Source organism: Panthera tigris, chromosome A2 (assembly GCF_018350195.1).
Source record: "Panthera tigris isolate Pti1 chromosome A2, P.tigris_Pti1_mat1.1, whole genome shotgun sequence".
NCBI classification, from domain to species: Eukaryota; Metazoa; Chordata; class Mammalia; order Carnivora; family Felidae; genus Panthera; species Panthera tigris.
The window spans coordinates 12,420,746-12,437,842 of NC_056661.1; the positions used below are offsets into that span (position 1 = coordinate 12,420,746).

Here is a 17,097-nt window from a genome sequence, read left to right on the forward strand (position 1 = left end):
AAAATTCGACTGTACTTCTATATGCATTTTCATTCAGAAAATGAAATTTTAAAAAACCAATTCCAGGGGTACCTGGGTGGCTCAGTTGGTTCAACACCCAACCCTTGATTTCAGCTCATGTCCTGACCTCATATTTGTGAGATCAAGCCCCGCATGAGGCTCCGTGCTGAGCATCGAGCCTGCTTGGCAGTCTCTCTCTCCTCCCTCTGCCCCTCCCCTGTGCATGCACCTGCATATGTGCTCTCTCTCAAAATAAATAAACATTAAAAACCCCAAATCCATTTATAATAGCAATTAAAAATATAAAGTACCTAAGGATACATCTGACAAAAGACATGAAAGCCTTCAACAGTGAAAAGTGCAAAATATGGCTGAGAAAAATTAAAAGAAGCATCAATTATCGGAGAGATACACACACTAATGGACTGGAAGAGTCAATCGTGTTAAGATGCCATTTCTCCCCCAAACTGATCTACACAGTCAATGCAATCCCAACCAAATTCCAGCAGGGTCTTTTAGAGAAACTGGTAAGTTGATTCTAAAACGTATATGGAATCACACAGGTCCTAGAATAGCCAAGAAATTGGAAAAAAAAAATCAGAAGATTATAATTAAGACAATGTGGTACTAACAGTAAAGACAGACAAACAGACCAATGGGAATAGAACAGAATCCATTAACAGACCCACACATTCATGGTCAACTGATTCTTAACAAAGGTATTAAGACAATTCAATGGGGGAATGAATAATCTTTCAATTAACAGTGTTAGAATAATTGGATAGCCATATGCAAACAAGTAAAAAATCCTTGACCTCTACCTCACAAGATATACAAACATTAACACAAGATAGATCATAAACCTAAATGTAAGGGTTAAAACTATAGAACATCTAGAAGAAAACACGGGAAGAAAATCTTAGTGACCTTGGGCTTGGGAAGGACTAAAAATATGACAGAAAAAGCATAAAATTTAGAGAAAACATAAAGTGGATTTCATCAAAACTGAAAATCTTTGCTCTTCAAAACGTGACACTATTATGAAAAAAAGGGGGGGGGGCAAGCCACAGACAGGTTGAAAATATATATGAATCACATATCTAAGAATGGACTTGCATCTAGAATACATTTAAAAAAACCTCTTTCAACTCAATGAGTAGGCAAAGAACCCAATTCCAAAAAAAAAAAAAAAAAAGGAAAAGTGGTTTGAATATTCAAATCTTTCATAGAAAAGACATGCATGGGAAATAAACACATGAAGAGATACTCAGCATTATTAGTCATTAGGAAAATGCTTAAAACCATCACTACAAAACTATTAGAAGAGCTAACGTGAAAAAGACTGACCACACCAAGTGCTGGCCAAGATGTGAAGTGACAGGAATTCTCATACACTGCTGGAAGTTATCATGTGGTATAATCACCTCAGAAGACATGTGGGCAGATTCTTAACCCGGAAGTCCATCAACACAGGGGGTAGGTAAGTGAACTGTACTATATCCATAGGATGAAGTAACAGATCTTGCTCAGCATTCAAAAAGCAACAAAAAAGAATGAACTCTTGACATAGAGTTTTCAGATGCACGAATCTGAAAATATGCTGAATGAAAGAAGAACCCAGACCAAAATAAAACAAAAAACAGCACACAGTGCATGATTTCACAAAATTCTAGGAAAGGCAAGCAAATTCTACAGTGACAGAAAGCAGATCAGCAGTTGCCTGGGACTGAGATAGACTAGAGGGAAGATTACAAAGGTGCAAAAAGAAACTTCTGGAAATGATGGATATGTTTATTACCCTGACTGTGGTGATAGTTTCTCAGAGGTATATAGGTCAAAATATATCAAATTACACACTTTCAACGTGCAGTTTACTATAGGTCAATTCTACTTCAATAAAGCTGTAAAACTTAACTGTGGAGGGAGATGGATGATGCATGCAACAAGATGGGTGAAAAGAAGGGGCAGTAGGCAAAGAGCAAGAACACTTTTTCGTTGCAGGGGAGGCATCAGCCCCCCCAGACCTCCCTGGGGGTGGAAGGTGGAGCTGGAAGTTCCTTCTCCCCTCACTAAAATGAAGAGGCTCACGCCTGGTCATCCCACCGGTATCATAAAGACAACAAATTCGATGTTGCATGTAACAAGGCTCCAGGAGGCACCAATAAACATCAGCTTTTCTTTCTGGGACATTCTACATGCCCCTACAAACACCTGTGCATCCAACAGACTGTGAATCTGAACTGTGGCTTAAAATAGGTGATCTGTGGCTTAGAACAGGGCCCCAGCCCTCAGGGGGACACACTATGGCTGAAGCTCGGTGACAGTGTCTCATAGGTTGTGAAATCAAAGGCTTAGCAGCCACCAAAGGCTGAACTTAAGGACATGTGCCCTCCTCAGCCTGTCCTCACGGTTTTGCCATTCTTCAACCGGAGACCCAAGGGAGGGGGCCGCCTTCCCATGCTCACATGGAAGAAAGGCCATGGCCACAAACATCTACAGAAAATCTTTTTTTTTTTTTTTTTATTAGTTTTATTTTTGAGAGACAGAGTGCGTGTGGGGGCGGGGCAGAGAGAGACAGAGACACAGACTCGGAAGCAGGCTCCAGGCTCCGAGCTGTAGGCACAGAGCCCGACGCGGGGCCCGAACCCACGGACCGTGAGATCATGACCTGAGCCGAAGTCGGACGCTCAACCGACTGAGCCACCCAGCCGCCCCAACATCTACAGAAAATCTCAGGCGAACGGCAGTCCGTCTGTTCTTCCCTAAACAGTCGCGTGAGCAACGACTGGTATCCATCCTCCTGACAGGAAAATAGCCTCTATGTGTCTGAGGTTTCTTTTCCCTCCCACCTCTGCATGGTTTTCTCCAATGGGAACTAAGCTCCTGTGACCAAATCTGTCTGGAATCCTGACTCTCCCTCCAGACAGCTGAGCTAGACCCTTAGTTAGCACTGTCAAGTGTGACCTGGGGCTCAGCAGCAACAAGAAGGGTGAAAAGAAGGGGCAGCAGGCAAACAGTAGGAAGCACCGTCACCCAGGGTTTCTGAAAGAATTCTGCTTCAGCTCCAACAAGGACCAAGTAGCTTCTGTGGGCTGGGCCAATGTCCGATTACAACACCAGTGACATTTCGCAAGGGGAGAGGATACTTCCCAGGTTCCAGTCAACTGCTTTACATACCACTGCCTTGGAGGAACATACCTGGTTCAAAAGGTAGCAGCTGTGAGAACATCACCAAACCCTCAGTTCTGAAAACATTAAGTCAACTAAAATAAAAACTCACACACCTCACACTCAGCTGAACCTCGCCCAGGACTTGACCGGTCAGCCCGCACCGAGCTGGTGCTGCCTCTGCCGCAGATGCCCACCCGTCCACACTCCACCTACCGCCAGGCTCCCGCGAGGAGAAAAGCACAAGTCCCCTGCCACAAGGCAAAAGGCACCCCTGCCCGGGGCGGGGGGGGGAGGCAGAGGGAAAGCCAAGGCGAGAGCAGGAGGAGGCTGGCTATTCCCCGTCCCCTGAGGCTGTGGCGGCACAGACTTTGCTGCTCCTCCGGGCGAGCGTATTTGCTCAGCAGGACTCAAGGGCTTTGGGGAGAATCTTTCGTTTTCAATACAGTGGCCTGGAAGTTACCACAACCACAAATATTTTCTCCAACTTACCTTCTTGGCAACCCTGGAATTATTCCAAAGGGTTACATAAGGAAGGAGAAGAAGCCGTGTGAGGTTTCTGCAAAGCCAGACATAAAAGGAACAGAGAAACCAAACATAACAATCCACCACGGTGGCTTGGTGACAGCGGTGACAGCATTATCTGCCGGGTGGCGGCACTGCTTGCCATGGCGGATGAGTGGGAGGTTGCTGGTAAAGGATGAGGGCACAGTGGAGGGTCACGACAGCTCCCGAGGCCACATGCCACCAAGAGCCGAATCAACTGCTTCCTGCCAGCCTTCGCTGCTGGAGGCCTCACTGGGCCGGCGCGGACTCCCGCAGCACTTCCTGTCTTGCTCCAAACTACCTGCATCTCACAGGAGGGGAAGCAGCAGCCAAGCTGACCCTGAGGCCAGGAGCCCACCCCATGGCTGACCGGCGGAGGACAGAGCCCGCAGCGAGTCCCGTGGTCCCCTTTACCGAGGTCCAAGGATAGCAGGGTCCCGGCTGGAGTCCGGGACAAGCCCTGCAGCGGCTTTTCCTGGTCTTAAGTGCACGCAGGCAAAGAACACTGAGGGGCACTGGGAACAAAGAGGATTTCACGATGCACCGTATTTCCTTTTACGTATCATTTGCTAACATCACTTCCTCAATGTTTTAAACCTATTTTCTGACGTATTTTCTTGAGCCTGTTTTTTCCCCTTTTCATCCTCACCATACAGTTGGGTAACCAAACACGTCGGCCACAGCAAAAAAATGCAGGAGCGCAATTAGGGGAAGAGAGAGAAGGAGGGATCTGACTGCAACCTATGGTAACACCACAGAGGAGCTTACCTGCCACCACACCGAGCACCCAAACGAGCACCCAAACAGCTTTGCCTGGGCAAGCTGTCAGCAGAGCTGAAGAGGGGCTGCCCGCTCTGCCTCCCCTGCTCTCTCTTCACGGCTCGTCCCGGCACCCGCCCTGCGGCCTCATCTCCCTCCACCCAGAGCTCCTCAAGCCCCAGCCCCACATCCTTTCCTTCTGTCTCCACATCTCATCTTGGAGCTTCCTGGACTTCCTGCACGGTCCCACCTTACGTGCTTCGTATCTGCAGTGCAAGCCCCGGTGTTCCATCCACACTCCAACCGTCCACCTGGAGGCTCTTCTTCCGCATCTCAGAGGCACTCGGGGTATCCACGGGCCACTGGGCACCCCCCCGCCCCCGCTCGTTGGACCCTGCTCCTGCAAGGCTTGTGTGCTGGGAGCAGGAGCACCCCTGGAAAGAGGCAAGCCCAACGCCCGCTAGCCCCCCTTACCCTCCCCTCTGGCAGGCACTGCGCCTCCAAATAAACCCACCCGCACTAACCCCTCAAGCGTGTGTTCTTTACACTCTCATTTCAACCCCCAGATATGGTGGGCCTGAGCCCACCTCTTTAGCCAACTGTGTCAGGTGCTTTGTCTGAGTGTGCCTGCATATGGCTCCGTAACTTTTTAAAATTTTTTTAACATTTATTTATTATTGAGAGACAGAGACAGACAGAGCACGAGCATGGGAGGGGCAGAGAGAGGGGGTGAGACACAGAATCTGAAGCAGGTTCCAGGCTCTGAGCTGTCAGCACAGAGCCCGACGTGGGGCTTGAACTCCCAAACCGTGAGATCACGACCTGAGCCGAAGTTGGACGCTTTACCGACTGAGACACCCAGGCGCCCCACGGCTCCATAACTTTGTATGCCCTGAGTCTCCTCAGTCCCTTTGGTTTTCCTCTCCTCTGAGAGCATCTTCTAAGCCACCATCTTTGTCACATGTGTGCCCTCTTGAAGTCCCCAAAGCCCGAGAGATAGATACCAACATCATGGCTCAGGTCTGACCCCAAAGGCCAAACTCTGCAGCACTGTCTCCCCTGAGCCCCTTGCATTCCCGCTGACCTGAGCCATGGCAACGTTTCTGTGGGCGACTTTCTGGCACTTGTCCAGAAACAGTGACAATTACGTAGTTGAAATTGCATTACAGATGCCATTTTCTCTTTTCATTTAACTCTCACTTCCTCTTATTGCTACATAATCTTCATAATGATCATGTTTAACAGCTAAATATTTCATCAATGCATCGTAATTTCCCTGACCTTCTCCAACTGCTGGACATTCCATCTCCTTCCAGGTTCTCTGATTGCAACCAATGTTGCAATGAACATCTTCAAACATACAACTTCCTTCTCTCATTTTTTTTTCCTTAGGAATAAACCCCCAGGTGTCAAAATTTGCTCCAAGGGTCCAAATACTTTAATGGCAACGGGTACCGCCGCAACTGTTTTTGATTCTTGGCTTACACAATGCGGTGACCCCTTTGCTAGGGGCCCACTAGAGGTGGGCCCAAAGCAAAGTGTCCCTGCCGGGCAAAGCTGCACACAGGTTGTCAGGGCTGCTATCCTACTCTTGTCATCTATCCATCGACTCTGCACAAGTATGGCAGTGTGTCTCCAGATAGGGGTGCCAGCAGGGGAAGGAAAGGGGACCCAGGACAGACAATCCTCCAGGTTTGGCACTGAACCCACCTCCTTGCACAGACATACAGAGAGAAGAACTGGGCTCCGCCCACCCACTGCTCGGCTGCTGGGGAGACAGGCACATTATCAGTGAGACTGTCACCCTACCTAGTGGGGCTATGACACACCTGCATGGACACAACGGCAAAGGGCTGGGGATATTCCTGGAATGTGGGCTGGCCAGGAGGCTTGAAATGGAAGTAACTGGAGCAGATCTAGCCCCCTGCCATCACTCTCTTGCACCCCTCCAAAAAGGAACGGGGGTAGCAGGATCTGGGGTGGGATCTCTAGAGACTCATCTGGGTGTCTTGGGCAAAGTGAGGCCCTGAATGGGGGATGACAGCTGGCTGTCCCTTCCTGTCTGCCCACCTCTCGGCCGGTGACCGCTATGTGGCACAGCATACTACAACCCCAAACCTGAAAACTAGCCATAAACTGGGCCAACCTAAGGCAATGCAGATTCAAACTCCACAAGAGGACAGCAACCCCACCACGCAGTCTGCATCCTGTAAACCACGCAACAAGAGGATGGCCTGTTCGTGCTCACGTAATGGGGACGTCAGAGGTAACAAATACCCCTGGGCCCATGAGGATGGCAAGCATGAGCCCCTGAGCACTCCATCAGGCATCGCCCGGACAATGAAGTGTCTGGCTCTTTCTCCAGGAGCTCTGGGTATTTTTAGGACCTACGTACAGTGGGTGAGCCACAGCCTGGGATGACAACCCCAGCCGCTGTTCCCAACTCCGTGCCCAGCACTACTGGCTTACAAACACAATCTCTATTCAAAGCAATCTCAAAGGCAAGTTTAATTCTCTTTTCACAGATGAAGAGACAGAGACCCTCACCCAAGGCCAGACCAGGTGAGGCAAGATCTGAACCCACACCTGTCCGACTCCAAATCTAAGGGCTCTGGTGCTGCTACCCTATATACTATTTCCCGGTGTAACAAATTCTCCAACATTTCCACTTTTAAAAGTCCATTGTGGCAATCTATTTCTTTGCAAGCAGGGAGCTGACCTCCCCTTGTCGTTTAATGCCCATACATTTATGATGAGAAACTGGAAGCGACCAGCTAGGACAAGCACACATAGGCAAGCATTAGAACAAGCTCATTTTCAAAAACTGCCACTGGAAAACGCTGGAGAAAGGACACTGAAACTGCCTTCCCCGAGTCTGTCCTCTCCAGCTCCCGCTTGCACACAGAAGTACCCAACTATGTGGGCGACTCGGTGCCTTGCAGCCACTATCCGTCCCATAGTCTTGCAGCATCATTGCATGGCCACTTTCTGAGGCTCTTTTTAAGCTGACTCCTTGGGGCTCCCAGAGCCCAGGCCCGTCCCAGCCCCAGGCCAGTCCAAACACAAACTATCCCTTTGATCCAGGTCCCATGTGGGTTCTGGGGACACAAAGGTGAGGGGACCCAGCCTGCCTCAGAGTCTTCATTACCTTAGCAGCACCTGCTGATAGCACACCCTGCACCATAACCCTGTTTTTCTCTCCCCCAACACAGCAAGTAAAAGTCACAAAACTTGTTACCATTGAGAAGTCACATCAACAATGAACATCCTCTGCATACCCTGTGATGACTGCTAAACTGTGCAAGCTGCATGGCACTAGATAACGGTCCCAGTCTCCTGGGATATTCCAGACCTGGGCCCCTACCTTGCCACCCTGCTACCCTGCGACCCCACGGTCCACAGCTCCCAGGTCACCTGCAGCACCAATGATGAAGACAACCTCACTTCCGACACCAGCGTATCAGGCCTGCCACGCTACGCTGATCATCTGTAATAAGCATTCGGACTAACTCTAAGGGAGAAAATGTGCTAAGACGACAGACATATTAGATACAGTAAGTTCAGCAGTAGCTGGAAACTCAGACACTGTTAATGAATAGAAGTAATGACTACAATAAACAAAACAGAAGTAATAAAAAATACAGTACACGGACGGGGAAAACAACTGATACCAAATCCCAGGTCCCACTCAAACCTCCAGAGCCCCACACACATCCCCAGAAAGCTCCTGGAGGGGGTCGGCGCTCCCCTAGACCCTGAAGCAGGAAGAAGCCTTGTAGAGAGACTGCTAGTCAGGCCAGGGCTCCGAGGGCACCTAAAGGCGTGTCCTTTACATTGTCCCCACTTCACTCCTGTCCTAAGCAATAGTAACTGGCCTTTGGGCAACGAGTTGTATTTTTTCTAGTGCCATTACAATAGATGCACAGCTGTGAAAAAAAAAACATGTTCACCTCCAAACCCACAAAGCCTTTTTCCACGGTGGGCAACACTGATCCCCCCGCCCAGAGCCTTTGCTTTATTTACTGGCAGCCTCTTCAACTCACAGACGGGCTGGAGTCTCTGCCCCTCCAAAACAGATGCCACACATCTCACAAAAAGACCACAGATATGATGCAAAGTGTGTGCAGGCCCTGCCCGAAGCAGAAGAGTGGGACTGCAGCAGCGACGGGAGGGGAGAGCAGGACCACGTTTCAACTGAAGTACTAAACACTTCTTTTTCTGCCCCTGAACCCCACAGTAAGGTGAGAGGAGCCAGAAAAAAACCACTCACACACTGCTACAAACTCCTGACCAAGGGATCTTCTCACTTCTCCCTGCTTCTCTAAGACTTGGGTTGGGGCCTCCTCTCGGGGTGGCAGGCATTCATCTGATCCCCGCTCAGTGCCTGCTATATGCCAAATTCTGTGTGGGGGTGGGATGGGGACTGTCCTCAAGCCCGCGTTGAGAGTCCCATCCTGGTGATGGAGTCAGGCGAGTGTACCAGCAGGGCTCCAGTGAAGGCACTGCAGGGAGGGGAGAATGGGGGTACAGAGCCATAGGCATGCACAGACATGGAAGGGGGAGGTACAGGGGGACTGTGAGGCAAAAAGGAAGAGGCAGGCAGAGGCCTGCTGTGCCAGACATTGGTTTGGGAGGAGCTCAAGCTCAGCCTGTCTCGTCGAATTTGGGGTGCTCTGGGGATGTGCAGTGGAGGGGGCTGAGTCGGGCTAGGGTTCCCAAAGCCCCTCCACATGCTGCTGGTACTGCCTCCTCCACCCGCACCAGCCTTGGGCTAGAACTGGGGTTCTGCTGTAGCACCCTGCTGTGGGGCAGGGCCAGCCGCTCTGGGTCTCGTCTGTGCCCTGGGACCCCACGCAGAAGTCTTTCCACCAAAAGGCACTAACCGCCACTTGCCACAGGGGCACGGGCTCTGCCTCTGCCTCCCTCTTGGCGTAACACTGGGTTCCCACCAGGGTGAGTAAAAGAATAGGAGATAAACCCCACTTCCCCTTCACTGATCACCGACCAAGGCCCTTTGCTCCTGAAGTTGGATCTGGACTCAGAATCTTTTTTAATCTGGGTAGGTAAACCGCTGAGCACTGGGGTGCAGGGGGAGCCCAGCCCATCCTCTTCAGTAATACGCAGCAATCTCCCCCTCCCCTGACCTGAGTTCCTCTAACTGTATGTCTGCCAACAACACCCAAAGGGAGCCCGTGTCTGACGGTCTGACCAAGACTCTAAAACACACAAACACACAAAACCACACATGCGCCTCCCTCCCCCCACCCTGACCCAGAGGCCCTGTCACAACGTCGCAGCCCTGCTTTCTAAGCCCCGATCAGCACCTCAGGCTCCTTTCTTCCAAGGCTGTCTTCTCACTGCAACTCTGATACTGCCCCCGCGTCAAGCAGGAGGAGGTCTCTGGGTCCCCCCCCCCCGGGTCCCCCCCCCCAGTCTGTCACTCCCAGTGATAAGCCTGCAGGCGCTGCTTGTTGTGGGAGCTTTGCCTGGAAGATGCACTATGAAGAACTGGGTTCTTTACAGCCTCAGTAAGGCCAATTAGGCACTACTCTATTAAAAAATTCTTTCTTTCTACACACACACACACACACACACACACACCCCAGAAAAAAGAAAAGAATAAATTCTTACACACAGCTCTATAAATTATAGTCCAAGGGGGTCAGCCTCTATCTGCCCCTTTTTACAGGGAGGAAGTTAAGGCACAATGAGGTCACCTACTCTGCCTGAGGTCACACAGCTGGGTTTGGGGCCCAGGCAGCCTGGCAACCAAAAACTGGCTCTTCACCACATGCTCCACTGCCTCTCACAGAAATACACAGATAAAGCACAGCCGTGGCCTTGAAGGTGCTCCCGGTGTGGCTGGGCGGGCAGGCAGGCAGGCGGACGGGGCTGTGGGACGTGCAGGGTCTTCTGAGGCCTTCAAGGAGCAGGATGGAGGGTGTTTGTGAGGAGACCTTAAGGGTACACAGGAGTCCGTAGACCAGCCCAGAAAGGTGAGAACTCGGCAGGCTGAGAGCAAAGGGTCAGCAGCACAGGTACAGAGAACACTGGGCAGGGGGCAGGGGATGGGCAGGTCACACAGTGGACCCCAGGCCATGCTCAGAGCAAGGAGTTACATGGTCAGATCAGACTACAGATTTTTGGACACAGCTGCCTGGTGGAGAACTCACAGCTGAGGCAGAGAAAATCTGCGGGCCTGGCCAGCCCCACAGAGTGAGATGGTGACAAGCAGGATGGCCTGGATATGAGACAAAGGGGGACACGGAGGCAGGGAGGACCCAGGGGCTCAGGCCCTGGCTGAGGAGAGGGACGTGGGCAGGAGGGGATGGCCTGCAGCTGGATGCCAGGGAGCCACCACGTGTGTCTCTTAGCTCGCTCGCTTCCCAAGGTCCTGAGCGTGAACTTCCCACGGACCACCATGATTCACCCATCCTGAGATGCACCAACGTGTCACCAACCACTAAGAGACAAATGGTGCCAAATGGAAGACGAGGCCTGGCCCCAGAGACATTAAAATGTGACTGACAGGGACACCTCACTCCTCAGTCCTCGTACCCTGAGTGTTCAGAGGCGGGCAGGAGCACACGGTCTCCCTCACACCCAGCACGCCATCGGGGACCAGATGCTGTCCCCAGCCGTGCCCTCCCCTCAAGCATGTCTGAACAGATCCCAAGCCTGGCATCCCCAGCTTCCCTGCCCCCACCGGGGCTGTGGCAGCAGCTGGCACACCTGAACGCCACATCTCCCAGCTCTAGCTCCCCCCCCACCACCCCCAGCTCCACAGGCAACCTTTCCACACTCCATTCAGAAACCACTTGGGACCCCAGTGGGAGAAGCCTCAGTACTTCCCTCCAGCGGCATGCCTCTGCTCTTCTGCACAGAGCCACTGCACCCTGTCACCCAGGTGATGCTCACACAGCACTGTGGCCGACAAGCACTGCATATGCAATTGGATGGAGCAGCCAAAGGAGTGAAAGGGTGGGGCATGGAACCAGAACCTTCCACTCTAAGGTCATTAGCAAGTCACCTGTCTGGATCCTTGCTGTGTCTCTAAGGATGGCAATGCCTCTCCTATAGGATCGGGTGAGAATCTGCCCCACACACGGTCAAGTGCTAGCCAGCCAGGGGTCCCGATCTGTGCGATGGGAAACACTGCAATCATCGCCTCCACGGGCTACCGCTAAAGCAGATGTGCTCAAGTGCTCAAGAGCTTTTCTGATCGCCAAAGTGACACTGGACGGGAGCCGCAAGACAGCCAGGTAACAGAGCCCAGCGGTCTTCCCGTGGATAAACAGCAGGACTCTAACACTGGCTGCTTCTGTGTGTAGGGACAGACATGCCCCCCTGACTCAGCCCCACAGGCCTCCTGGAGCCAATGCCAGCTCCATCTGCACTTGCCCTCTCACACCTAACCTCCGCTTGAGAGAAAGTGGGGGGAGGAATGGGAAGGTCTCTGGCCCAGTGAGGCTCCAAACGGTGCTCACAGGGACCTGTGGTTGCACAGGAAGCTGTCTCTCCCTGTTCCCCATCCTTCCAGCACAGATCTGAGCAGGGCTATGCAGGAGGCTGCCTGCCCTGCCCTGCCCTGCCCATAGGGGGTACCCATAGAAGTTGCTTCTCCATATCTGCCACCGTGAAAACCAGCACTCCACACTTCTTTTTTTTTAATGTTTATTTATTTTTGAGAGAGACAGAGCGTGAGTGGGGAGGGGCAGAGAGAAAGGGAGACACAGAATCCGAAGCAGGCTCCAGGCTCTGAGCTGTCAGCACAGAGCCCGACGCGGGGCTCGAACTCACGGACCACGAGATCATAACCTGAGCCAAAGGTGGACACTTAACGGACTGAGCCACCCAGGTGCCCCAACCAGCCAGCACTCCACACTTTTACTGGCTGACAGACCTAGTGGAGACATGCACACAAATATTCAAAAAGCACTGTTTTATTAATAAAAACTCTGGGAGTCAGCTCCATGACAATGAAAGAGATACTATCACAGAATATTATGCTGCAGTTAAAGGAATAAATTCTACTCATATGTAACAAAGACAGAGCCAGGACATGCTGAGGGAAATGAGGTGGCTTCAAAATGACAGACTTGTGTGCCAGAATTTATCTAAAAGTCATGCACAGTGTTCTAGGATGTGTCTTTACACACAAAGAAGACGTACTCCAGACTCGAGAGTGGTTCCCTCCAGAGTGACAGAGGAAAACTCCATCAGTGACAGAGGCCAAAGGGGCTTTCGCTGTAGCTCAAACACTTACATTTTAAAAGAAGAATGTATTTATTGTTTGTCGTACGGACAGATCAGTGAAAAGGAGAAGGAGACAACAGGGCAAAGGAGGGCCCAGGAGTGCAGGCCACACCTGGATGTGCAGGCTGGAGAGGGCGCCAAGGTTTGGGGGGGGGGGGGGTGTCGTAAGTTGCCAGAGGCCGTTCTGCAGAGGGGACATTCTGGATCTACAGGGACTGCAAACAGGGACGTCAGCTTTCAAACAGAGACAGTGGGGTGTGGAAGGTGACCTGAGACCTGGTTTGCCAGAATGCACATTTAACACCTGTTGTCTTGTGTAACTTTTAATAGTGCCTCGTTCACTCTCAAAGTGTCCTGGTCTGGAGGTTGAGAAGTATAGTCGCCTTGGCCATGGGTACAGGGAAGGAATCACAGCCAGGCCTCCTGAACACCTCCAGAGGAGGCGGCACGGGAAACCCCACTGGCCTCTGCCAGCGCCCCTGTGCAGTCCAGTGAGAGCAGCAGCAGAAGGGACTGGCACAGGGCGCCCCGACCAGGAGGTGGCACCTCCAAGCTGCTGAGGCACTCCAGGAGTGGGGTCTCCGTGCTGGTGCCGGTAGGCACTACCGGAAAAGTGAGAGGCTCAGAAGAGCGGTGGGCAGGGAGACACGGGTATGACAGGGGAAGGAGTCAGGTGGAAGATTCCCAGGGAGAAGAGAACCAGCCCAGATTCCGCAGCGCTGGGAGGGAAGGAGCTAAGGGGCTCATCCTGCAAACGCAAGGCCCTAGGAAGGAAACAGCGGAAGGCTTCACGGAGCTCTTAGTAACAAAGCACCTTTTCACATTGGTCTTCTCCTCCAACTCTTAGCAAATCTGTCACTCAGTGGGGCCAGCTCTCCTCCTTCCTCACTCACCTCACTCACACACATACTTCTGCCTCCCCCCAAAGAGATGGGCATCAGATCACTGGTCTGCCAGGCAGCTTGACAGAGTGAACCCGTGGCAGCACCTGACCCTTAGCGGATCACCAGCCTTTACAGGCCTGGGCGCATGCACGTCTGGAGACTGCAGTGGACTGGCTTCTCAGGGGATGCTATTTCCCTCCTCCTTACAAGATCTGGGATGTGATGGCTTTGGGGCTGGGTCCCCAAAAGCACAAACACCTTCATCTAATTAGGAATGACACTAGTTTGCACGCTGGGCCAGTCCCATCTCACTGACCCGGCAGTGTGACTCTCCATAAAGCCTGTGGCCAGGCGGGGACAGGCCATTGAGCCTCTGGACTCTCCAAAGCTGTCTGGCCCTGTAAACAAGGCCCACACAATTGGCGCAAATTGCAATGGGTCTGGGTTTCATTCTTTCCTTTTTTTGAGGGAGTGGAAACAAACATAGCATTAGCTATGCTGAAACCCAGAGCAATTTTCATGGCCCAGGGGTGAGGTTAGCACCTCACCTTGCTCCGGGAGGAGGAAGTAGCCAGAAGATGGAGCTGCTCATTTCCCACACACGCTGAAAAGGAACGCGTGTCTCTAACATCAGGAAACCTTGGACGTGGGAGCCCAAACCCATCTGGACCGCACACTGCCAACTGCCGCAGACAGCAGAGAACAGACACGAGCTCTCATTCAGCAGCTATCTATTTACGGGGAAAATAAAAATGCATTGCGCACGTGCTGAGGAGGAAGTCAGGGAGCGGACAGAGCTGTGGGGCTTCCATAGACAGGCGAACACGACAATGTGAGTGTACCGAAAGCTATGAAGAAAACAAACATGCAGCGTGTTACAGGAAGGCTTCCTCTGACTGCTGGGCCAGGAGAGGTAGGTGGGCACCGCAGCCCCAGAGAACCAGGACAGCAAAGGATCTGGAGCAGAGTTCTGGCCCTTCCCTACCTTCACTGCAGCTGGCTCACTGCATGCCCCTGAGGGGCTCTGGGCACAGCCTCTGAACCGAGAGAACCGTCCAGGCGGCCAGCTACAAAGGCCGTGATGCCACCTTGGACAAAGAGCCTGTGGCTTGCAGCCCAGATCTCCATTTGCACACATACCAATACTTCTGCTCTTCTTGGGCTGCTGTGCCCTGCAGCCAGGGTCCTAACTGGCTAGCAGGACGGACTCTACCCAGGACTGTGCTGGAGGCAGCTCACACCAACCCATGAGAGCCCGTGGCGAACTCTCAGGAGTCTTGGGAACCAGATGTTAAAACAGAGCCACTGTTAAAAAATGCAATGATAGAGACTCACAAGTTATACTGAAAACAGAGGTGATGAGGGGCACCTGGGTGGCTCAGTCGGTTGACTGTTCGACTTCGGCTCAGGTCACGATCTCACCGCCTGTGGGTTCAAGCCCCATGTCAGGCTCTGTGCTGACAGCTCAGAGCCTGGAGCCTGCTTTGGATTCTGTGTCTCCCTCTCTCTCTGCCCCTTTACCACTCACCCTGTCTCTCTCTCAAAAATAAACATTAAAAAATTTTTTAAAGAAATCAAATTTCTTTAAAAAAAAAAAAAAAGAAAGAAAACAGAGGTGATGAAATACAACCCATCATTTCCCATTTACTTTCCCACATTACTATTATTTAGTTTTTGAGTTTATTCATGACTATTGTATCTTCATGGTGAAAATGGTGTGCTACTGAGGCATTTCTTCCCAGCTCCATGTTTGGTGACATCATGCTAGTGGCCTGAAATCAACCCACAGTGGAAGTATTTATACCATGGAAATTGGCAAATACTACAAATCAGGGCTTAACTGTCATGTTGGTGGCCTCTAGACCAGGAGTCTACAAACTCATAACTCCCATGAGACTGCATATCCAGTCCAATGCCTGTTTTTGTAAATAAGGTACTTTTTTCCATGTCACCTATAAATTCAGATAACAAAATTAGCCATGTAAATAAAGTTTTATTAGAACACAGTTATACTCATTCATTTTCATATTGTCTGTGGCTGCATCTGTGCTATAAATAAAGGCAGAGTTGTGATAGACTACATGGCTCACAATATTTACCATCTGGCCCTTCACAGAAATAGTTTGCCAACACCTGGGGTTTAGACTTAAGAAAGTGATGGAGAAAATGTTAATTATGCAGATTAAATTTAAGTTTGTCATACCTGTAGCCATTACATTAGGAATAGCACAAAATAAATGAGGAAATATCCTTCCAGTATTTGAAAACTATTATCTGATTCAGCATTAATATAAACAAAATTATCAATCGACATTCATGTCAGAGCTACACTCACAAGCTGACTACAGATACAAAAGTACAGCAAAAATCAAGGAAAGCAATCTGTGAAACAACTGGTACACAGAACTGACAATAAAAAGGACTGTGTATTTTATTACTTGTAGACTATATGCTATCTGTCCTGTGTTATCAGTAAAATGTATAAACTTACGTTTGTATGTATATACCATTTTTTTCCCAGAAAAGCTTGTTGCCAAACATTTACTGGCACACCACACAGTAAATTAGAGTATGTTACTTCAAAGAACTTGAAATAAAGTTTGAATGAAACTAAAATCCATTTGCATAATTACTGTATTTCAACACTACAAACGGAAAAGAGGGAAGAACCTGGATTCATTAGATATAGCAGTTCTTGTCAATTACTAAATGTTTACTAAAACATGAGTGTAAGTTTCATCACCTCCACATGCAAACAGAATTTCTCTACAGTGATTATCAAAGGCAAGCAAAAAAATCCAACCTAATAAAAGTGAGGTTCATGGACATGGCACTCCCTTTCATAAAGATTAATACTACTACTTAGAAAGTCAATACAAGTTCATTATTTAACACATTCCCTAATGCTTTATTTTATACTTCATTTTTCTTATCATTACACTGAAGAAATGTCGTGCTCACGTTTTTCCCTTCAGTCCCACTTGCAGTTCCCCAGGGCACTGTCTGGACACCAGCATCTCCTATGTGTGCCATTACATGAAAGCATCTGGAGGCAGTGTGACACAGCGGGGAGGGGATGGGACTCTCACAATGAGCAGCCAGGAGAGGCACGAAGGAATCTGATGGTCACAGATCTGGGGAGAGGACCTCGGCAGTCATGAATGAGGGAGAGGAAAGTATACATTGAGGAAAAAAGGGTCTGAGTCACAGAGCATCTGTAGATCATGAAAATAAGGAGTGGGATGTCTACTCTAAGAACACAGGATCTTAACTGGCAGAGTAGTGTGATCTGATATTGGTTTGGAAGCCGCAAGAAGGAAGTTCCCCAACAGGCAGATGGCCAAGCATACGCCAAAGACAGAGAATAGACATTCTGGCTGCAGAACCACTAGGACTTACAGATGGACCAGACATAGTAAGGTGGCAAAAAGCAGGAAGCACAATCACACCAGGAGTTTAACAGAGCCACAGGCATGACTCCACT

At 50.4% G+C, this 17,097-nt stretch overlaps 1 protein-coding gene across 6 annotated transcripts in view; it reads right to left on the reverse strand.

Annotated features, from left to right (window-relative positions):
- The window catches only part of MED26 (mediator complex subunit 26), a 52,310-nt gene that overhangs the window by 18,455 nt on the left and 16,758 nt on the right, over positions 1–17,097 (reverse strand). The window contains exon 1 of one of the 6 annotated variants that reach the window (XM_042978495.1): positions 15,455–15,781. The exons of 4 other annotated variants lie outside the window; for them this stretch is intronic. In XM_042978495.1, coding sequence (XP_042834429.1) covers positions 15,455–15,460 — 6 coding nt within the window. In that variant the 5' untranslated portion in view covers positions 15,461–15,781. Of the gene's footprint in view, positions 1–3,660; positions 4,663–15,454; positions 15,782–17,097 lie in introns of those variants that run through there. One more of the 6 variants, XM_042978496.1, reaches the window with a different exon arrangement.